This window comes from Gymnoscopelus braueri (genome assembly GCF_963280865.1).
Source record: "Gymnoscopelus braueri genome assembly, chromosome: 18".
Classification (NCBI taxonomy): domain Eukaryota; kingdom Metazoa; phylum Chordata; class Actinopteri; order Myctophiformes; family Myctophidae; genus Gymnoscopelus; species Gymnoscopelus braueri.
In genome coordinates, this window is record NC_137618.1 from 26,197,292 (window position 1) to 26,221,306 (window position 24,015).

General features: G+C 43.4%; 2 protein-coding genes across 5 annotated transcripts in view; one reads left to right on the forward strand and one right to left on the reverse strand.

The window, feature by feature from the left end:
- Positions 1–16,542, forward strand: part of kdm6a (lysine (K)-specific demethylase 6A) — a 60,669-nt gene extending 44,127 nt beyond the window's left edge. For both annotated transcript variants that reach the window (XM_080456939.1, XM_080456940.1), the window contains 15 exons: positions 75–182; positions 378–770; positions 950–1,827; positions 4,055–4,184; positions 4,447–4,552; positions 6,230–6,435; positions 7,657–7,712; positions 8,091–8,165; positions 10,669–10,817; positions 10,937–11,051; positions 11,275–11,462; positions 12,034–12,175; positions 13,256–13,382; positions 14,424–14,594; positions 15,383–16,542. In XM_080456939.1, coding sequence (XP_080313065.1) covers positions 75–182; positions 378–770; positions 950–1,827; positions 4,055–4,184; positions 4,447–4,552; positions 6,230–6,435; positions 7,657–7,712; positions 8,091–8,165; positions 10,669–10,817; positions 10,937–11,051; positions 11,275–11,462; positions 12,034–12,175; positions 13,256–13,382; positions 14,424–14,594; positions 15,383–15,409 — 2,871 coding nt within the window. In that variant the 3' untranslated portion in view covers positions 15,410–16,542. The remainder of the gene's footprint in view (positions 1–74; positions 183–377; positions 771–949; positions 1,828–4,054; positions 4,185–4,446; positions 4,553–6,229; positions 6,436–7,656; positions 7,713–8,090; positions 8,166–10,668; positions 10,818–10,936; positions 11,052–11,274; positions 11,463–12,033; positions 12,176–13,255; positions 13,383–14,423; positions 14,595–15,382) is intronic.
- On the reverse strand, positions 13,262–23,762 carry dipk2b (divergent protein kinase domain 2B). Of its 3 annotated transcripts, XM_080456943.1 has the most exons (7): positions 23,468–23,762; positions 19,869–20,133; positions 19,317–19,490; positions 18,856–19,144; positions 17,053–17,238; positions 16,677–16,836; positions 13,262–13,409 (listed from the first exon to the last, which is right to left on the reverse strand). In XM_080456943.1, exons 1-7 carry the CDS (start codon positions 23,674–23,676, stop codon positions 13,364–13,366), a joined length of 1,329 nt encoding a protein of 442 aa, XP_080313069.1. In that variant the 5' UTR covers positions 23,677–23,762; the 3' UTR covers positions 13,262–13,363. The 3 variants fall into 3 exon arrangements, with proteins under 3 accessions (XP_080313069.1, XP_080313070.1, XP_080313071.1); XM_080456944.1 differs by lacking the exon at positions 13,262–13,409 and having other exon boundaries at positions 16,636–16,836; XM_080456945.1 differs by lacking the exon at positions 13,262–13,409 and having other exon boundaries at positions 16,683–16,826.
- Positions 23,763–24,015: the final 253 nt, after the last annotated feature.

Here is a 24,015-nt window from a genome sequence, read left to right on the forward strand (position 1 = left end):
CCGTCCTTATACATGTGACACCACATTGTCGTTATGAGTTGTTGTGAACTTAAATGTCTGGTTGTTCCATGTAGCTCCTGGATCACTTGCGGACCAACCGGGCTAGCCTCAAGCCTCTCCAGATGCAGATGCTGGAACAGCTTGAGAACCAGTTCTCTCTCATGCAGCAGCATCAGCAGCAGGTAAGTTAAACTTAAGCATGCACACCTTGATTAAACACATTAGAGATTATACAGAGCATTGCATTGATTACTTAGGCCCTCTGTTAGTTTTAATTTAGTAATGTAGTAATTAAATAATAAGGCAATTTGGAGCAATTTGATAGCTTCTAATGAATTTTTTCCTGAATCTTTCCCTGATTACTCTTGACACGTCAGATGAGGCAGCAGGCGGCAGCAGGCCAGTCGCGACCCAGCCTTCCCAACGGCCCCTCGGCTGAGCTCTCCCACCCCCATGCGGCCCTCTCCCGCACCTCTCCCCTCAATCACGTGGGCATCCGGCCCCCTTGCACCGCTCGGCCCACGTCAAACGGACCGTGCACTCCGAGCCCCGCAGGGCCGCCAGCGGGCACTGGCTCCCCGGCCAACAATCACACCCTGGGGGTGGGGGGTGGCGGAGCCGCGAGCAACGGAAACGTGCCTTACCTGCAGCAGAACTCTCTACCTCATCACTGCACAGCCGCCAGTCACCCCAGCACCAGCAGCACTACCAACAGTCCCAGTCCTGCAGACGAGGCCTGGAGGCGCCAGCAACGCAGCAACATCTCTCAGGTACCCCGCTGGCTCTTCTTTTACTATTAGCCTTTTTGTATTCTTCTGCTTTTCATGATTATATTTGTGTGATTATTTGTGTTATATATTTTGGTTGGCATAACTGGTCAAGCATCTTGGAAGCTTCGAGGTGTTGAACAATTTTTTTTAGCTGATTTAGTTGTTCTCATTCTCTCCAGGGGCTTCACAAAAGTCAGGGTTCCCATTCGGCAGGTCCCAATGGAGAACCCCCTTTCTCTTCCTCCTCGTCCTCTTCCCCTCAATCCTCGCTGCCCCCTGCCGGCTCTGGTGCTCTCAATCAGGTTGGACATTCCTCCGGGCCCTGCACTGCCTCCTCCTCCGCCTCGTCCCTGTCCCCCACGTCCCCACAAACCACGCCCAACCACTTGTGCTCACCCCCCCACTCCGCCACTACCTCAGGGGTCCACACCAAAGAAGCCACGACCTCAGGGAGCAACAATGGTGGCTCCGGCCCCGCATTGCCCTCGGGTCCTGAGAACACGGTCAGGCATTCCACGGGGACGCCTCTTAGTCCCGCCGCCGCGCAGGGATTGGCTAATCACGTCCAGCAGCGGGTGACGGACGGCACAGCCAGCCTATCTCAGCCCAGCTCTCCTGCACCCGCCAGCACACACGGTTCAGACAATCCTCAGCTAAAGCTCTTGCTAAAGGGAAAAGCCAATGTTAGCAGCAATGACGATAACAATAACTGCAGTAATAACCACAGAGAGGCACCGGCAGAGAAAGTCAACAACGTCCACCCGGCGGTCCACGGCTCACTGGCCTCCTCGCCGCTCTCAGCCATGTCCACCGCCTCGACCTCGCCCCGCTCAGTAGACCCCCATGGCACCACCAACAGCCTCTCCTGCCTTAACAGCCCGTCCAACGCCAACAGTCGGGGCCCCACGCTCAACGGCAAGGGCCCGGAAGACTCCTGCAGCCCGGTCAAGGCGGAGCCTCCCGTAGGAGCTCTCAAGCACTCGATACCCTCTGGTCTGGCACCCTGGTCCTCAGTGTCCATCTACCCCAGCTCTAGTGAGGTGCTCAAAGCATGCAGGTGAGGCCTTGATGTCTTTACTTTTCAAGCTGTGGAGAAATTGTGATTGTGTGTGTTTTGCATTTTGCAGGGCTGTTGCTGAGGACTGCTTGCATCTCTGGCTCACAGTTGTTTCTCTTCTGATTAGAATGCTGTCATTGTCAATTGTATGTCCATTACTTGCATTGGAGTAGATTCTGTCAATGAACTATTGTAAGTCCTGTGCTCATGATGAGTTTCGCGAGCACACATGTGTGTGTCAATGTTTCTGTTGGCTGTTTATTCCAGCCATTGGCCAGCTATAATTCAACTGCAGACATCCCACCCTGGAAAAAGTGATTTCCGGGAGGTCGAGCCGGGGGTGGGGGATTGTTGTTGCTGCACGGACGGGGACCCAAGTGGGAAAACATATACGTCATTTATTACTATTATAAAATTGGTAGATCTACAAGCTCATTTATATATAGATCGATAGGTAGAGACCAGCTACAACCATGATAAATACGGCTTAAGTAAGTGGTTAAGCTGAACTTCATAACTATAGCATTGTTAAATAATACTGCTAGCTTGACACGGCTTGCATCTTACTCACGTCGGCATGCCTTTTAAAAGTCATTAACACCACCCTGGACAATAGAAAACTCAATGTTGCACGCTGTGCAACAGGCAAATGTATCGTTATTTTTGAGCCACGGGTAATGCTTCAAATAATCTGATGTGAAGTGGGTGTTATATTGCTTTTATTTCTGCCTGTCTGTAATCTAAATGAAGAAGATTAGACAGGAATTATAACTGATTTTTTTTCCCCTCTCCTCGTACTTCTAAGACCAAAGGCTGCGGTCACTAGTAGACGCCCACCCTTCCCACAGCAAATGACATTAATCCATTTTGCCAGATTGACAGTTCAGTGACAAATGAAAACTAAACAAGAGGAGGTAAAAGGGGCATTGCAGGTTGCAGATCCGGTCTGTGCGCCTGAATGTGTTATGTGTGCTAATTACCGAGCCAGTAGGCGGGCACTAGACCGGATCTGATCACTGAGCAGTAAATACAAATCGTTCTCCTGCAAATCCACCACATGGTCGGCATTTGCGGTAGATTTATGACCACTCGTGGGTGTCCAAGAGTGGATGCTAATTCCCGGGAGACTACCAGAACTTCCGGTAGAGGTGGGATGTCTGCAACTGGCCGCTAAAAATAAATAATGACAGCTATATTGGCTATTGTTATTACTAGGCCGATGCCCGTTGGGAACCATGTGCATGCCCCTCCGGTTATGCAATATGTGTTGTATGGACACCGGCTATGTTTTGTGCTCCATATATGGGCATGAGAGAGACAGACACACAGACGGACAGATATGGAGTTTTGCGGATTTATAGATGGTTCTGGACTACCACTGATTTGACGACTTCCCACTCGGTAAATCACTCCCTTTGGTCCATAGTGATACATGAGAGATGCGGGGGACAGACACACACACACACACACACACACACACACACACACACACACACACACACACACACACACACACACACACACACACACACACACACACACACACACAGGCTGGGGCGGTATGAATTTTTTATTACTGCAGTGAAAAAGCAACGTGTCCTGGCATTTCGGCAGTATACCGCCCCAACCCCCTGAAAGTCTGAAACCTGTTTCTTAGGAAAAAATATACATGCAGAAACGGCAGCTTTGTTTTTAAACGTCTAGTTGTGCACCTGCTTGTATCTGCATTACACATGCATGTGTATTACATATGGCTAGTAAATTGTATATTTGGCCAGTTAAATGAGAACCTTTTTTAATTGGAAATCCTGGTGTGTGTGTAGATTGACTGCTAGAAGGATGCTATACATCTGTTCCTGTGTTTTAGCCTCTCGTTCCTTGTAGAGTTGCATATGAATACACCTTTGTTAAAGTGTTTGCCGTCAAGTGCCTGTCCTAATATTCTGAGACCCAAATTAATGCGTCTAAATTTGGGTTATTATATTTTACAAATAGGTGTGTTGTTACAGTATGCTTATTAAACCTCCCAGGTGAAAATAAATCTAGTTCTAGCCTGTTTACACAAACTGATTTCCTCCTGACATATAGTACATGTTACAGTCTACAGAACACTTAAGATATACGCCGCCCTATACCATCGCTAAGTTCTTAGTTGAACTGATTTCTCTGCCTTTCTCGTTCACTTTGTGTCTCTTTGTTTCTCTCTCTCTCATTCACTGGACTGAAGGAATCTGGGGAAGAACGGGCTGTCGACCAGCAGCGTCCTCCTGGACAAGTGCCCCCCACCACGCCCTCCTCCCGCGCCCACCCCAACACTGCCAAAGGACAAACTAAACCCCCCAACCCCCAGCATCTACGTGAGTACAGGAATCAAAAAAAAAAATTTAACACTGGTGCTCCCAAAAAGTTAGGAACACCAGGAAAAATTTTGGAGCACCCACTAAATTGTAAGGAGCACCAATAATAGTTTTTTAAATGATAAAAACAGATCTAACAAGTACCATAAAATCGTGGAAGTAGCCGTATGGTAGGCCATGCCACGGACACTTCTGTTTTTGTCAGTTTAGTCTGTTGGCACTCTCCTGACTTCTCCTGCCTTTGCCGTCTCTCTCCATCCAGCTGGAAAACAAGAGAGATGCTTTCTTCCCTCCCCTCCACCAGTTCTGCACCAACCCTGCCAACCCTGTGACCGTCATCAGAGGACTGGCCGGAGCCCTCAAACTGGGTAGGACATCTGTCTCATATACACACTCACTCATAGACTGCATGAGATACCCATGTCATACGCAAGACGCTGATGAGACTATTCCCATGAGTGTAGAGCCATTTTGTAGTTGTACCCAGTATTAATTTACAAATGGATAAATGCACATTTTACAGTGTAGTTATCCGATTGTGTCCTCATAAGGAGTACCTCAAGTATGTTTATAGTTTCAAGACATGTCCTCCCTCACATGGCCATGTGGGTGTGTCAGTATGTTCGCTGGAGAGTGCATGTGGGTCTTGTGAATTAATTTGACATGTGTGACAACAGCACCACCTGCAAGTAGAAAATGTTATTGCACAAATACTGTTGAGCTGCAGAGTGCTGTAGCGGGCCTTCACCAGGTAGATACGTGGCTAAGCTGCTGTGGTTCACGTTGAAAAACCTGAAGTCATGTAACGTGTCCAAAAAAGCAATTAGGGCTGCAACTATCAATCATCCTCTTAATTATTATTCTATTGATTACTTTTTCGATTCATTGAATAATCAAAGTGCATTTTACAATGATTGAAAAAAGTATACATCAATGAATCGACCAATTTTTTCAAATTTGATTTTCTTATATTTGACTAAATTAGTCTGATTAGTCTGATTAACCACTTAAGCCCTGTCTTATACTTTGTTGTACAACGGTATTGCAAAAAGATATCGAAAATAGCCTATCTACAAGATTACGACACGATCACAAAACTCATTGTGCTTGTAGATCTGCTATTGTTTTTATTTTGTTACAATAATAATCATTTTATAATCGATTTCTAAAAAGTCCGCAATCATAACCCTGATTGCCCCACTTCTAAATGTAAATGAGTGTGGGTAACACTTAAAGGGGGGTCTGCCAAATTATCAAAACTAGTCCTGGTACGTAAGCAAAGCAGCCTTAAAAATGCATTGCTAGTCCACCACTGGTGCTTTATGCAATATCCTGAGGCCATGATTTAAAATATTGTCTCCTGGGTGTTTTTTCATGTTATGAACATGGAATATGTTTTGGCTTGTTTAAAGTCAGGTGAGAGGCTGATGTGGCAGCACGCACTAAACGTAGGTTACACAGCCGTGTATCAAAGACTGTCAACAAGTGCTGCTTTACTGTTGTTTGGTCACCATAAAACATTGAATGGTAGCCACGCCTATTAACTGCATATAGCGACAATGGAGTGTACATTTTTCCTCCTAAAGTCGCTGATTATTCAAAGTTTGATTATTTGACAGCCATAATGTGCGCATCATCCAGTTTTAGTGTTGTCATAGACATACTGCACATGTTTTTTTTTACTGCACTATACCAGCCATGCATTCTCCTATACTTGTCTCTGCCTAGAGTAGAGGAAAAGCTTCTACAGCGACACACAGACCACATACACGTACACACACACAACGCCGGTGCTCACATGGATCAGCCCCACCTCTCATTCAGTGTGTCTCCGCAATCGACTAGTCTCATTTCTCTGCTTGAAATTACATGAGGTCATTTATTTTCGGACACACAGTGAGATCACACAGAAAGCACCGGAATGTCGGCGCAGCACGCTCCGCGACGTCTCCGCTCTGTTATTCCAATGAGCATACTAACTTTTTCCATTCTGTCCCTCTCCTCCCTTCATGCCTCTTCGCTAACCCTTTTCTGCCTGTGATCAGACCTGGGGTTGTTCTCCACCAAGACGCTGGTGGAGGCCAACCCGGACCACCTGGTGGAGGTGCGGACCCAGCTTGCCCAGCCCACTGATGAGAACTGGGACCCCAGCGGCAGCAGAAAGATGTGGCGCTGCGAGAGCAGCCGCTCCCACACCACGATTGTCAAATACGCCCAGTACCAGGCCTCCTCCTTCCAGGAGTCTCTACGGGTCAGTGGCAGACGGATACACACACACACACACACACTGTAGTGACTGTAGATTTTACACAGGACTAGCACTTATACACTATAGAAGTGCTTGTGGGAGGGAGAGGCTAAAAGAGTGGTACCATAGTCCAATGGTTTTCAAGCTTGTTCATGTCATCGACCCCGAAATTGACTTTAATTAGTAATCATAGACCCCTGCCCCATTTCAAATATACTTTTCCTAGGAACCCTAAAAGAGAAAAGATGAAATAGTGTAAATCTTAGAACAGTACATTACAGTACATTGATTGTAATAATTTCAATTGAGTTAAAATTGTATTAAAGAAAAAAAAAACTACAAACAAGTCTAATGTTTTGAACTGTGGTGCAGACGGCTTTGTCAATCGTCTATACCAGGGGTGTGCAGCACTGACTTAGATAAAGTGAGTGAAGGGCCACATATTGGACTACTGAATTTAAACTTAAAACGCATAGTGCTGAATTAAGTTAAAACTGCATTTATTAATCGACACAACTGGCTCTTTTACAATAGAGTCAACTATTATTTGTTTTTGTAGATCGGCTATTTTCTCTATTTTAAAATATTTTCCAAAATAAAAAATGCCTAATAAGATTACCGGTAGTCATAAGGCATAAGATGTTTCAAATTGGGGAGAAAAAGGGGTAAAAAGCTATAAAAATATATAATAATGGTTAGACTGCAAAGACAGAAAGGCATCCAGGATAGACTCTAATCAGGGTGGCTTTTGCGGACACAGTTTTTCACAAAAACATTCACATACTGTATTTACGTATTATTTATTTGTACCCACACATCCGTTTTGTTCAGAATTTTACCCAAAACAAATATATCCAAAGGGACTGAAATACTCTGTCTAATCCACTCGAAAACCTTCGCTCTTCCAATACCAACCTTCTCCGTGCCCCCATGACCAAGCTCTGCACCATGGGTGTCTTTTACTCTATGCTTTAATTCGTTTTTAATCAAAGTTACCCCAAGCAGGGGTAATCTTGTTTGTGTCATCAAAGCAGTTTGGCTAGCAAGTAACAGTAAACGTGCCCCTTGTTTTGTGGTTTCACTTTTATTTCTGGCAAACCACTAGCATAAATGTAAACCTACATTTGACTGACTTTCACTAACTGATTGTTTGAAATCATTCAAAGTGTTTCACCTTTTGCAACGTTTTTTTTAACTCAACTATGATCTGTATCTGTGCCTCAGGAGGAGAATGAGAAGAAGAAGGAATTGGAAGCAGAAGCAGCCACCTCCTCAGAGAAGTGAGTTTCTGTCTAGTGTCTAGTAGTTTATTTATTCCAATGGGAGAAGTGAACGTGAACACCACTTCTGACCTGTTCTTTAGCCCCATGGTCACTGAATTAAATATTGGAACCATTCTTCACAAGCCACACATCCTCCAAACATTCTGACACTAAAATGGCTTTTTTCAGAAAGACAAATCAGGAGAAAAATAACTTTATCGACCTTTCTCTTTCACAACAACACACTTTCGTGATATCTAGCAACAGTAACGCGAGATATGGATGATTTGAATTTGGATGGCTTTCTAAAATAATGGAGCATCTTTGATTATGTAACTGCATTGCTCAGAAATCCTTTCTCAGGTTCCTATAACTACATTTCCCATTATCCCACAGTGCGGCACGGCGGCGGAAAGGGCCATTGAAGCACATCAAGTTTGGCACCAACATTGACCTCTCTGATGAGAAGAAGTAAGTGAACAGTTACAAAAAAAATGTATTAACGTGATGTTAGTTAATTTATAGATTTGGCTGATGTGGCTGAATCCACACCGCATCAACAGTCGGCCACTTGTATTTAGCAGAAAATATGGTTTGACGTTCGCATTTCAACAACAAACGCATGAACATGCCACACAATGCGCGCATGCTTAAATCATTTGGCAAATGGATACAGATGACTGCTGCACAGCTGGGGGCTTATGGTGCATTCACACGGGCAGATTAAAAGATACATGCTACCATTCATTTTCAATGGAAACCAGCGACATGAAGATGGATACAAAGATACATACGACGTTTGTAGCTGTAGCTCTAGCGACAAAGATACAAAGCTACAAATTCAAGTTGAGCTGGGTTCAACTTCCAGATACAAAGATACAAAGCTACAACTGTAGCTCCGATGTCCGCACGTTTGATGACGTCAGCGACCGCGTTGAGCAACACAGATACAAAGCAACACAGCGACAAAAATGCTGTGTATTTTTGTATCTTTTAATCTGCCCGTGTGAACGCACCATTACAGGGCATAGGCACAAGGTTATACTTAAAATAAAGTTTTAAGTCTAACTCTAGTTAGACTATTTTGGTTTATCATATCGTTTATTTTAATTTCTTTATTTTTTTAGCTTGGACAGATAAAGGCTTCATGAATAACATTCAAATCTGCAGCTACTCAGTCAGGGGTATATATAAACTGGATGTTGGATGATTAAATGTCCTTGATCTTTATGGGATTACAGTCGCATACTGTGGAGGTGTTTGACCAGCCTCTTCTTAACACATTGACCGCCAGAGGTTAATCTCATAATGTACTCACCAGTGCCAACGTTTTATTGTTGTTTTTTGTTTTTTTCACGTCGCCATAGACCTCGTTAAAATCCTTAAGATTGAGCTGTGCACTGTTTGTAAACATCGCGGACATCTCCCTGCGTCTACCAGTGAAAACCACGTGTCAAACGGAGCCGCCATGTTGTAGTTAGAACGGTTTATGTTAAACAGTGATCAGCGAGGAGAAAAACTACAATCGAAGAAAATGGCGTTTCAGTGTGCGCTTTAGAATGGAGGGCAACGGGATCGGCAAAACGTGATCCAGAATAATTCCGTTTCCGGTGGTGTTACAATGAAATTTTTTTTTTTCGAAAAAAAGGAAAAAGCACCACAGCCCGTAGGCTACGGGATCGGCGCTTTACGGTTGGATTTATCGTCCCGTAGGCTACGGGCTTGGCGGTGGTAGTGTTAAAGGCATGAATACTACTTGATGTAATGTCTCCCAACAACCGCAGCGGGAAGGCTGTTCCATGTAGCCGATTGGAGAAAGCTCCTATCAAGGCATTTGGTGTTTGACTTGAGGATTGTCGTATTTCATGTCTTATTTCATGTTTAAACGATAAACACAGCACAGCTTTACCTGCAGCCTAAGGCACGCACACAGCCATCATGTCATTTTGCTTCAACTAATGAGCAATATACGAGTATTCTCAATAGCGAGAATCATTATGAAGAATTGGCACAGCGGCCTGTCATTTCTGTGCCTACAAGTAGGCTACTTACCACAATAGGCATTTTTTGTAAAAATGCACGCGCTCACGCACTGTAGCGATATATACCATCCAATCTATATGCGCTGTATTCAGACAAAATGAATGAATTTGACACCTAACAATAACTTCTTATTATTCAAATAATTGCAAAATGAGTCTATTTTCTGATAGTGCTCGTTACTATAGAGTGTCCTGTCCATATAAGGAGTCTCCATGTCTCTCCAGCTCTTTATAAAACAGAAAATGCATTTTCGTTTCAGTTTCAGTTTCATTTCCAATTTTATCCAATCAGGATAGAGAACTCAATCAGGATATAGATTAAACAAGTGAAATTGGAAGTGATGACACTAAGAAATGAGCAGGCAAAATTAGAACTGGAACACTAAAAATGAAGCTTAAAAATTGGTACTTTCTCCTGATTGGCTGAGATTTTGACACCTACCAGAAAATGTATTTTCTGTTTATTAAAGAGCTGGAGAGACGGGGAGACTCCTGTTACTGAACAAACACTCTATAGCAATGATTACTATCAGAATATAGTGCTTTAACCTTTAAAAAAAATACTTTTTGTTTTAACCCAAAAATATCACTTACCCTACCTTTAACAATGTAAACAAGCGTTTCGTCTATCCACACACTGACGAAGGCTGGACAGCCGAAATTTTTGTTTCCATTCCATAACTCCTAAATCTTGTCACTCTGCGTGCAACCCTTCACTTGCCAATGATTAATAACTTGAAAGTTAAATGTGCGATGTGGAGTCTTTTCATGATCTTCCAGTGTGTTTAGCCTATATGGGACTAGCGTGACTCGCTCCAGTCCAGTCTGACCCTTACGGGTCCATTGGGCTCCATTTGTACTATATCAGAGAGTTAATTAACACTGAGGATTCTACTGTGTAATGCTAACCTCCAACCTTTTGCCCTCTGCAGGTGGAAGCAGCAACTTCAGGAGCTGAGCAAGCTGCCGGCCTTTGCTAGGGTGGTCTCTGCCGGCAACCTGCTTAGCCACGTGGGTCACACCATCCTGGGGATGAACACTTGCCAGCTCTATATGAAAGTCCCTGGGAGCAGGACTCCAGGTAGACACTCACTCACTCTGAGCAAGACACACGCACGCACGCGCGCGCACACACACACACACACTGTATTTACTCTATTGGAACTTCTTTTAATTAGAATTATACATGTTTCTATGCAGGACACCAAGAAAACAATAACTTCTGTTCGGTCAACGTCAATATTGGTCCTGGGGACTGTGAGTGGTTTGCCGTGCCTGAGCCATACTGGGGACTGATCAATGACTTCTGTGAAAAGTAAGTAATGTAAAGTGAGCAGTGATACAGCAGCATACAAACAACACTGATACTATAATCCTGAATGTCTAATACTTAATTTATACTCCATTGTACGACTGTGTCTCAGTGTCCAAAATAGCCGATCTACAATCTCACAACGTGTCGCATCGAGCATGTAGATGGGCTATTTTCATGGTATGACAAAGTATAAATCAGGCTTAACACAAAACCTCTCATGCAGGAACAACATCAATTTCCTGATGGGTTCGTGGTGGCCCAACCTGGAGGATCTGTATGAGGCCAACGTGCCTGTGTACCGCTTCATCCAGCGTCCTGGGGACCTGGTGTGGCTTAACACGGGCACAGTACACTGGGTCCAGGCTATCGGCTGGTGTAACAATGTAGCATGGAACGTTGGACCCCTCACAGGTGAGAATGGGGTTGGTATGGCCTTCTGATCCTTATATCTCTAGCACGGGATTTGAAGGGCTTAGACGCAGGACTGATGATTATGGATGATGTAAGTCAGTACTCTTGTCATTGGTTTAAAGTAGATCATAACCACTTATACCCTATATACTTTGGTGACTGTACTTGGTCCCCTCCTTTTCCCACTCTATACCATTCAGCAAAAATAGCAACATTGCACTTGTAAAGCGCTTTGGAGAACCATTTACCATTGAAAATTGCATTTTCTATTCCCTCCATGTGAGAAGTGCCACAGGGTGGCAGAGCAATGGGGTTGAGCCTGGAAGGTCACCCATTTTAAATGAAAATAATTCTCTCACCCTGCCATTAAAGTACCCCTAAGCAAGGCACTTAATTCCCACCTGCTCCAATGGAGCAGCTAATATTAGAAAGCTCCTGGTCTATTGGGCAGCTCCCAGGGGTGGATAGACAACAACAACAAAACCCTGCCTAGATTAATGAGTTTAAAAAAATAAATGTACACAGTTGGATGGAGATGAAAATGAACAGCCTTTTCTTCCTCTGCCCCCAGCCCACCAGTACAAGCTGGCAGTGGAGCGCTACGAGTGGAACAAACTCCAGAGTGTCAAATCCATCGTTCCTATGATCCATCTCTCCTGGAACATGGCCAGGAACATCAAAGTGTCCGACCACAAGCTCTTCGAGATGATCAAGTGAGAACACACACACACACCTTAACCCATTAAGACCTGAAGCCGATTCTACAAATGTCTTCTAAATCCCAACAGTTTTCTGAAAAAACGTATGTTTCTATATCAGTGGTGTTCAAACTTTTTCATGTCAAGGACCACCAAAATGATATGTATTTGGCCACCGACCCCCATCTCAAAATATTTTGTTCCAGGGACCCCCAGAAGCAAAGATTTGAGTTACAAATGTTCGTTTTAAAAAACTATAACTATAAAATAGCAGATCTACAAGCTCGTAGCGCGGCACTCTGTGCTATTCTTAACTTTTTGCTTACTACCTTTGCTGCTACTCATACAGATTTTGTCCGGACACATTATCTCTGGAGTCATGTTATACACATAGAGTTTTCATATTCCATCCACTAGATCATGAACTACCCCAAATTTAAATCACACATTTGAGGGGCCTTTACAGAGCCAAAAGAGATTTCACTTAAACCCATAGGGCTAGGGGAGCTACAAATTCTGCAAATGTCACTGCCAAATAGGTGCAAATGGTCTTGTGAGTTGTGAGTCATTGACCGTCAAACAGGGTTTTTATATTCCACACTGTCTGCCTGTATATTGCTTTTGTGGGCTGGGCATATTTCTTAGAGGGGGAAAAAAACAAAAACCTCATATCGTATATCATGAACGCAACATCCAATCAACCTCAAATTGGTATCTAATATTCCTCTATAGAGTGCACCTCCAAAAGCGTTTTCTCTTCTGCCCTAAGGGGTTGCCACAAATGCGAAAAGTTAAATAGTATGTCGTAGAAACGCAATTTCTCCCCGCAGTTTACTCTCCTGCTGGCTGGAACCCATGACTGACACCGTCCTTGGGAGGCCACATAGCAAAGATGCCTGCGCTCCGAGGAGCGTCCTTTTATAGCGCCTTCTGCGTAGAGTGTTGTCTCTTAGCTTATTTTTTAAATTTGTTTTACCATCATGTGGTTTTCGGGTGATGCACAAATAATGTGAATTGGATAGGAATCCTTCGATGATCCTTGTCGTCTTCCTCTCCGTGTGTGTGTGTGTGTGTGTGTGTGTGTGTGTGTGATAGATATTGTTTGCTGCGAACTCTCAAGCAGTGTCAGATGTTACGGGAGCTGCTGCTGGCCGCTGGGAAGGAGCTGGCGTGGCACGGGAGGAGCAGGGACGAGCCGGCTCATTATTGCAGCATCTGCGAGGTAGTAAGGCAGTAAAGGCACCCCCCTCTTCCACACACACACACACACACACACACACACACACACACACACACACACACATACACACGCCTAGATGTGGTGCATTACAGGGTAGAATATACACAGTAAAATCCTAATTGTTAATTTAACTCTTGAGAGTGAGAGAATTGAACACTTTCTGACTGAGTTACAAATGGATAAATGCAGTGTGTTATACGAATACACGCTATATACGTACAGTAGTATGCTCTGTGTGATTTTTTTTTTTAAATATGTGTAACGTCTGCTAACCATCCCAGCTAGCGTTTCTGAAGAAGCCATCAATACACAACATAACTGTCTGTCCGTCTCAGAGAATGAGAGAACTAACGCAACACCACCCCAATTCTAATTCATCTCTCAACGATGTGCACTGCAGGCTGTGCTTTTACCTTGTTTTGGGATGCATTCCATATGATCTCATATCATGATGCATCAGTATGCTAAACCTGGTCAGGTCTTGGCTACTGAATACTCTGTTATGTGTGGATGCATAATTATAGGCCTATTGTTATTATAATAATAATGGGCCTAATTATTATTGTTATAGTGTTATTATATAGAGAATAAAATCCGATTTTATAATGTGGGTTAATAATTAATAAGCTTGCATGTTATTGTAACAGGTTATTTTATTCAGTGAAAGCGTGTGCATGTGTGAGTGTGCAGGAATAATCAGTGTACCCTCTGCAAAAAAACTAGGCTACACCACTGGATAAATGAACACTGAGGTTTTTACTGTGTAGAGTGTTTCAGGCCGTAAACGGTAACTTAATTGAATGTTCCAACCTTTGTGCATTTCCTGTATGTTATTTAGATTTTTTTGTTTGATAGCTAGCTAGCCAACCAAACAAATATTATTATTGTTGCTGTCCTTGTTTTAATGTGCTAATGGTGTAAAAAGCTGACTTTTGTTGAAAAATTTTGACATGGGTTTTTACGTGTCTCCTGACATCAATAGAATGTTGAAACAATCTTATTATTCTAAACTCTTGTTCCCAGGTGGAGGTGTTTGACCTGCTGTTTGTGACCAGTGAGAGCAATCGCAGGAAAACCTACGTGGTGCATTGCCAGGACTGTGCCCGTAGGGGGAGCACTAACCTGGATAACTTTGTGGTGCTAGAGCAGTACAGGGTAGATGACCTCATGCAGGTCTATGACCAGTTCACACTTGTAAGTATGAGAGAACAATTCAGCAGTTCACACCAAAACGTTCTGCATTCTCTAGCTCATTGGTTCTCAAAGTGGGGCAAAATGTGTTAATATAGCGTCAGCATCACAAATATTTTAACCACTTTAACCATATTTTATACTTTGGCTATTAAAAAATAGCAGATATACAGGCTCATAGCGCGTCACATATTTTTGAGATGGGGCCAAATATATCATTTTGGGGTTCCTTGACATGAAAAACTTTGAGATCCAGTGTTCTAGCTTGTATAACTTGTGACACTAATGAGTGTCAGTTCATAGATAAGATAACAGTAGGTCATTTGAAAATTACCAACCACCCCTCCCTTACATCAACCATGTTCAGGTGTGAAAAGTTGCAGAACAGAGGAGTGAAACAGGAATGTCAATGAACATGTGGTCCAAAATAGGGCTGCAACTATTGATTATTTTCAATTACTTTTTCAATTAAACAAATAATCGAGAAACACGTTCTCTTTATATATATTTACAAAAAATATACATAGTGAAATGATTGATATTATAATCAACTAAATTGATATGATTAACCACATAAGCCTATTGCATACGTAGTTTTGCACAAAAATAGCCGACCTACGAGCTCACTCGCCGAATCTCATTTTCTACCAAAATCGGTTATTTGCTTTTAAATAATCAATGTAATCGGTGCTTTTAATATAAATGTAATCAATTATTTCGATTAACTTGCATCCCTAGTCCAAAATGGAAGAAGAGCGAGCTTCATCGTTTTCTTTCCTCTTTTTCTGCAGGCAAGTCCTCTGCCTTCCTCCTCCTGATGGTAACGAACATTTGTTCTGAGGACAATTTAATAGTTCTTGGCGGACTTCTCCCAGAGACCCTACTTTCTTTTCTGATATTCAGGAAGTAAAGCCGGCAGTCCTTCAACTGCGCTTTGTAGCTATCCCATAAGGCAGCTGTGTGAAAGCTGTGGTGTCTATGCAACCTGCCCAGAGTGGTGTGCCTCCCCCCAGTGGACTGGAGGGGGGTGGCGTCAGCCTCTCCCATCAACCATGATGACCAGACTGTTCTACTGCTGGCCCAGCTGGACTTCTCTAGAAAACACAAGCCCTCACCACCCCCACCCCAATACACCCAAAAGTAACGAAAGAAAAACGTTTTGTATATATTATGTTACAACTGGCATCAACATCACACAAAAGACTACTGACTTGAGATATATATATATTTATATATATATATATAAATATATATATGTTTTCTTTCCTTTTTTTTGTATTATGTTTGTGTGTTGACACGAGTTCTCATACTTTCGTTACCTTCAACACCCACTCCCTCTCCCCCCACCCCAGAGATGAGTAACTAGCATAGCTGGTCTTTTGTATGTTAGATGGATAGACATCTCCTGGGTCAGGAAAAAGAAGAAAAAAGTGTTTTGTAATGTGAAGAGTCGAGTGACATGTTGATTGAAACATTTCCCCTCGTTTTATTTTATTTTTTATTTGGTTTTATGTTTGATCTCGTTTTGTCGGAACCATGCTGAGGTTTTATTATTATTTTTTAGGTTTGCTTGTTTCTTGGGTATAAAAGATTAAATCATTTTGAGAGAAACAACAGCCAAGTGACAGAGAAAATGGGTTGCACATAGACAAAGGAGTAGACTTTAATTTTCTTTTCATTTTTTTCTAATTTTGATGTAAATGGACACTATTTATAAATGCATATTTATTGCTTGAAAATATTTGTTGATGGAATGCTGTAATTTTTTTCCCAGAGTACCTGCCATTAAATTTGAAGGAGCCATGAAATTTTAAGCACGGCCCTTCGTACGTTTTCTATATAAATGATACTGCTTAGTAAGCATTGTACAGAGACCCTCCTTGAAATGGGTTTATTGTTTGAAGGATGTTTTATGCGTCAATAAATAAAACTGTCTTTATTTACACCTTCAGCTCTTATGTTCATTCTGCAGTTGAAATCCATTTTGTTGGATTTGAATGACAAATACAGTAAATGTACTGTATGTATTTTTTAATGTATCCAAATGGGGCTTAGTATCCCTGATCATAGTGGCACTCGGGGTACCTATAGGCGTAGTCTGGACTACACAGCCTCACTGGTCTCAGACTGTCCTTGAGAGCCTGAACTGCCCAAAGAATCCTCCAGTCAGGCTGGTTATGGTCGGCACACATCCGGAGCAGCGGAGACACCTCACTGGTCAGTTGGCCTCTTTCACTATAAGCCTCTGATAGGAAGAGGAGAAATGATTCACTTGTTTGGAAAAAACACAAAACAGGGTGCTTCCGTAGCATTGATTAATTCAATAACAATTCTTCATGCTTAAGTACTGCAGTTGTGGGGGGAAAAAGAGCAGCCATATTAGATGGCAGCATTAATCATCAGTGCATCCCTGGGAGTTGAGGTTCTACTGTACGTCTGGAGTGGAAACAAAGTGGCCTACCGGGTCCTGTCTGTCTCTCCCTGGCAGGCAGCAGCAGCTTGGGCAGGACGTGTTTACAGAGCAGGGTGAAACTTTGGGATGGCCGTACAGAACCGCATGGAGGAGGCTGTGGGCAGGGGTAGATACCCTGACCCAGACACGAGAAGATGTCCTCTTCAGGGCCCGAGGGAAGATCAAGAGCTAAGCCTGCAGGAGAGACGAGTGTGTACAGTAATTATCAGTTGTCAGTGATAAATGTTTTGGCAGTTGTTGCTTTATTTAGATATAGGAGTAAACTGCATAACAGGTCTCCAGCTGGAACTGAACAGGCAACGTAATTATGGGGTCGACGACAACGCACTGTCCGGTTACATAGTAGAGCCTTCGTCCTACTCCTCCCGCCCAACACTCCCTGCTGACAGGTGCCGCCCCAGCCCGTAGGAGTACGTGCAATGATCAATATCGCCCTCCCCGCCCGGCTTCCCTCCCCTGAACAGTGGGCCAATTGTGTTCGCATAGACGCCCGACAAAGCCGGATGCAGGTCGAATGTATTCTAAATGATTTCTCCAAATTAAAGGTTGCTTTTATTAGATTTGATTTTCACGCCAGCAATTCTGTTAGAAAATGATTTGGCTTGAAAATCAGTTACTTGTGGTGTCTGATACCGCCGTCAACTGGGTACAAACGACAAAGTTGCACTGAGTGGAGCAAAAATCTGCCAGGAGGCACGCCCCTACCTCCCTCCATTGTTGTGTATTGTTGGGTGGTGCATGTGATGACAAAGATTTGGTGTTGCGCGAGTGTTTGAAAAGGCATGGGATAATGGGGAAAAGGCTATGATAAAGGAAGTTGATCATTAACCACTTGAATCCTATATACTTTGTTGACTGGGTTCACCCAGGGGCCTATACCTGGTCCACTCCTTTTCCCCCCTACACCATATCTCTTTGCCGAAAATAGCCAACCTACAAGCTCACAACTGTGAGTCCCCATGTTTGTCCAAATTGACTTCTGAAGTAAAGAGCGGAAAGCACCTGATCAGTCAGTCTATGAAAGTAATATTACACACACATAGGGGGACAGACCTGATGATGACATGGTTTACTGGAGAGGAAAAGAGGAAGTTTGTCAATCAACAGTTAAGAAAAAGAGGAACAGACTAACAGTAGTACAGTAGGGGGAGTAGTAACAGGTACAGTACTTCCCTCACAATAATGAATGACTAGAAAGAAAAGAAAGAGAAAAAAAAACAGGCCAAAGGGATAATTGGATAATGTTTCAGCTAAAACGTGAGGGTGGTTGTTATATTTTGTGAATATGCCACAGCACTGCGCACATAATTCAGTCTGGCACTGTTCTTGCCATGTTCTGGTGAGAAAGATGGGGGATAACCCCCACACCAATATGGAATAGAAATGTTATAAGCTGTCTTTTTTTACAATTAACATAATTGAAATACACAGTAAAATCCTCAGTGTTAATTTATCCATTTGTAACTGGTGAGAGTGTACAAATCAAATGTATGGTAATTAAATGGACCCATACTTGTACACTCTCAGAGTTAAATTAACACTGTATTTTACTGTGATATGCTAAAGATGTTGGTCTCTGCCAGGCCAAAGGCATGGTCATGTGATCAATTATAAGTTTGATTTTTCAGATCCCATTCCAGTCCTGAGAGCACACTTTTGTAGTTTTTTTTTTATCCTCCTGTGTCTTTTTTAAAATAAAACTCCTGTCTCTCCTTGGTGTTTGAGTAGCGCACCTGTTCAGTACAACTGTTACCTCTCCTGCAGTCAACATCACCAGCCTCCTCCTCTCACCTTGTACCAGGTCGATGACTCCCATGGTGCTGGCATCACTAATGAACACTCTGCCATCCTCCAACACCCCAAACATGTCCTGGTGCAGCTGGGTGTAGAACAACCTGTAACCCAGGCTGTTGGAGTTCAGGCCCTGGGTCAGCTGTATCAGCTGGTATGCCGCATCAGCCTTTTGCTCGAAGGAGGCCTCATACAGCCCAGACAGGGGCCCGGAGCTGGTCCACACCATCAGCCTGCCGCACGCGCCGTGGTAACGGGGGAAAGGCCAGCCCTCTGTACTTGGGAACATCTGGATGAATGGGATAGAGAGATGAGACAAGAAGGCAAGAGATTAGGTCTCTACAAAAATGTCCTTGCGAATACTAATAATAATGGCAACATTTTTTTTTTGCACATTCAGAAAAGTATCTGGCGACCCCTCCAAATTATAGTACATGGTACTGTTTTTAGACTACATGTACCTGTAGAATGAGTGGGTGTTGATTGACGGCAAGGGTGTAGAGCAGACGGAGTTTGTCCTTCTCTGTAAAGTGTTTCATCTGGATGCTTCCGACGTCAGCCACTTCGGCGTAGCGACGCACCACCCGATCCAGTAGTCTCTGGGAGGGGCAGCGCAGCAAGGGAGGAGCCAGGCCCTGGAGGACAAGGTGAGACTGTGAACTTTATTCATGAAAGTACAGTCTTGCTTACTAACAATGGTGTATGAAAGGCTGCAAATCTAACTGTGACATCTAACCTTTTTGTGCCCTCACTGTTTTCATTGTGCCATATTTGTTTTCGAAAAATAAGCTCAATTTTATTAGATTAACTGTTTTGCCATTTGTTTAACAATAGTTAAACAGTTCATGTAATAAAGATGTTTTTATACACATTATCATTGGCAAATGTTTTCCTTCCCCTTACATTTTAACTAGCTCTAACACTTTTATATAGATATAGTAAGTATAATTTAATTCTGAAAGTGTGGTCCTTTTTTGTTTTTCTTTCTTTCTTTTAGATGCACCTGTCCATACCTGAACCATGTCGGGCCGCAACAGGTGAGCGTTCCTCCAGCTCTGGAAACGTGGTGTGGCTCTGAGGACAGCCTCTATGCTGCAGGTCACCTGTTTGCCCGCAGAGGCACAGATGAGGAGGTCAGACACTAAATGTTGATGGGGGGTAGAGAGGAAGGACAGCCGCACTGGGCGCCAACACACAGAATCGTCTGTTAGGTTCCCCGGGAAACTGCGCTTTTCATCCAACGGGGGGGTTTGTCCTGGCGTTGTCCACCAATCAAACCTGACGGATGGGAGAGTTAAAGCCAGGAAAGGGATCAGGAACACTATTGTTTGTCTTTTTCTCTTTTTCTTTTTTTGGGTCATTATTATACTGATTTGCGTTGCATAGTATTGTGTAGATGTGAGTCCTCAGACATTCATTATTAGTCTTTGTTCTTCGTTGTTATGGGATGGAAAAGGGAAATGGAAATGTTAACTTTGGCAGAGATTTGATGGGCAGTGGTGAGCACAAATATGCTGCATAAGTCATTGGCATGACAGCCTTATCAGTATGCACCTTTCCACAGCATGCCAAAGCTGAAATTAAAACATAAACACAATGCTGATAATACCAAGATAGGATTATTTGGTATTGTGTGTGGGCCAAAATAGTGTCTTATATTTAAGCTACACCACCAGAACCTCTTCTCAAAATGCTAGGATACAGTATATCTATACTTATGTATATGCGTATGTACCTTGTAACAGAAAATGGTCTAGCAAAACCTAGCTATAGTGCTTGGAGTTCTCCTTGCTTATTGACTCCTCCTAAAGTGATTATCACAAAGGGAATTCTGTCACTGGGCCCGATTCCTTCCCCTTACCCCGCATGGAGGACTCTGTGATAATGTTGGGTCGGCTGTTTTTATTACCAAAACTTGATCTACTGAAAGGATACTGGCAGGTTCCCCTTACTCCTTATGCATCTGGCATATCAGCCTTGCCATTTGGGATGTCAAATGTACTGTCCACTTTTCAGAGCCTGATGAATATGGTGCTTGGCTTGGTCAATTTGTAACATATACTTAAACGATGTGGGGGTGTATTCCTCTGATTGGTGAATTTGCAAAGGCGACTGTCACCTACCTAAGTAAAGTTGGCCATGGGCAGATGCTTATGGTAGCAACCATCCTTGCATACCTAGTGCCCACTACCAGACGTGAGCTCAAGCATTAGGAATGGCTGTTCCTAAGCTCACAACGCGTTGCATCGTGATGCATTGTGAGCTTGTAGATCAGTTATTTTCACCATTTTGGAAATAGGGCTTGAGTGATTAATTAGTGTGGTTGCCCTAACAGGGCAACCAGACTATAGTAATCCTCCGGCTTTATTATTTTCCTAGATAAACAATACTTTGAACCGCATCTCCTCCCACAGTTTTTATCCCCCAATGTCGTGCCATATGTCAAAATGACCGTCTTGAGCGGGAATCGTGTGCTTGTATTTTGCTAAGAGATTGGTTAAATAGTTTAATTGATATTGATTTATAAGTGCATTAAATTTCCCCATCCGCTTTAATGGAAAAGTGAAAAAACTCAAATTCAAGTATTTTTTTCTCAGAAACCGTAAGAGCTAGAGTTACCATATTTGTAGGGGAGGTTCATAATTTAGTCCGAAATTATTACAAAAATTATCACACCATTCGGCCACATGGTGGCGCTATAACAGCCCCCTTTACGTTTTGGCCTATAACTCTTGAACCGTAGGTCGTAAATTTCTTTTCACCTGGATTCCTTGGGTCACGACGCATCTCCCCATATAGGCCACGCCCATTTGCGTCAGGATAGATTTTCCGCCATTTTGAATTTTCTTCAAAACACACTTTTAGCTCCTCCTCCCATATATTTTGTCCAAATTTAACAAAAATCGGTACACATGATCTCTGGGCCCATGCGATAAACATATCCAAACGGCATTTTGATAGTCCTTACCGTTCGTCCGTAAATGGCTTCCAAAGTTAGTGGGAGGGGCCCGTTTTACCAAAAATGCTACAAATCACGAACGAAACGTCCGGTCAATCCCAAATTTGAATCACATGTCGAGGGTGGTTTACTCAACGAATCCCCAAAATAATTTCCACTTTGACCCATAGAGGGCACCACAAATGCCCAAAACGTAACCGTTTTATGCAAAAACATGATTTTTGGGGGATCAATCCTCTCAAAATGAAAAGCAAGTGATCTCAGGAGTGACGTGACAATGTAATTGCCGCAGCCTCCGACGGTATTCCTCCCAGCGTATTACTCGGGTCCCGGCGGCACCGACCCGCGAATCGCGTCGGCGCAACCACACTTTGCAATTGCCCTGAATTGCGACGCGTCTAGTTCATAATGTATTTTTGTACGTTTGGGTCCCGGGGAGACACCAAATGTATCTTTTTAGTCTTGTGAGTGAAAAACTTTGGGAGCCATTGTTCTACACCGACCATTAACCCTCTGGTGTTTCTGCCTCGGATGTACAACCACAACCAGCGGTTGATGCCCTATGCTGGCACAAGACTATAACCTCACATCAGGCACGCACATGAAGGGTGCTGACAATGTGGTGTGAGTGGGGATGACGTGAGATCGGTGGGGATGACGTGAGATAGAACCTATGGGGTTCATATGAAGGAACTTTGTTAATGAATGTTGTATACTGTAAATTGTGACACATAAATAGACACCCATTTTCTGTTGGTAATGGCAGTGGAGATTGGGACAACTCTTGGGCCTCATTGTCAATCATCCAGCCGGTCTCTTTTTTCCATTTTCACCTGTGTGCTGAACCTTTAGGCTGTGTGCCATATCAGAATACTATTATTGACGGCTAATGTTAAGAGTGTAGACAAGGGCAGCTGGTGGTTGGGGTGTGAAGAGGGGTCGTAACATTAACAAAGTGATATTTGGCTCCATTCAGCAGTGGTCGACTTAGTAATAACTTAGTAGACAATGTCCTTGACAAGCTATTTGCATATGACGCAGGGCTGTCAGCCAATTTAACTCAACAAGACTATTTTTCTCTTCTTCCGTTCCTCTCAAAATAACTTTCTTTTTATTACCTTGTTTTGAAAGGGAGAACACAGGGTGGGGTCACCATCCAGATTGGACCAATGCTAAGACATGAACCATGGTTTCATACTGATATGCACAGTCAGATGATATGCACTGGATCACAAAATATTAATTTTGTAACTTTTAATGTCTTTTACTTTAGATATTGGAGATTGCCATGTATGATAAATGAAGATAATTTTAAATTAAACAAATATGTTTAATCCTTTAAAAGCAAACGGCAGTTGGACTAAAATTTGAGAGTTCACATGCTAAAACCCAGCTTACCGAGAGCCGGGGGCCTCTCAGACAGGGACCACAGCAGCATCAAAGAGGAAAAAGCTGGAGCACACAGATCATCTTAAAAACATTTAATAGCTGCAAAAATGATTACTGACATTTCGACAGCACAGTGTCTTCTTCAGAGTAACTCAGAATGGGGTGTGGCAGTCTATTTGAAACGTTCTCTTCATTATTAGTTAATTGATAAAAGCATATTGGCTGAAGGGGTAGGAGAGAGCCCAATTCAGCAGTTGGACTTACCTGATGTGGTCCTTGAAGAGTTTCTTGCAGATCGACGTACCCACGCAGGCATTGCACCTGTCCAGGCCAAGGAAGGCTCGTCTGATGCTGAGACTTCTCTGTTGGGGTGCAACAGACTCCGGACCCACTTGAGCCCACAACAAAAGCGCCACAACACACACCAACATCCGCACAGACCTCACCTCACACGAGCTCACCCTGAGCCCCATCAACTTGAGCGATACCCTCTCACCACTGAGACCCTCAGCCTTCCACTTGCTTTGGTTGTGCAGAACTCTGTTAACTGACGCGTGCTTCTCCCACCCAAACAGAGTTGCAGCACCTCAACAGGAAAACACGAAGGATACAGATAACTCGGTTGCCATGGGCACGCTTCCTGACCCTGACCACGTGACCGTAACATCCTTATTGACCACACTGACTGGGCTAGCACCATCACACAGTACAGTTCCGAGTGTTAGTTTAAAATATACCCTTAAGGGTACAGTGCCTGGGGCAGCTATTCTCCAGAGCCCGTGGACCAGCTCCAGCATGCTGTGCAAGGGCTT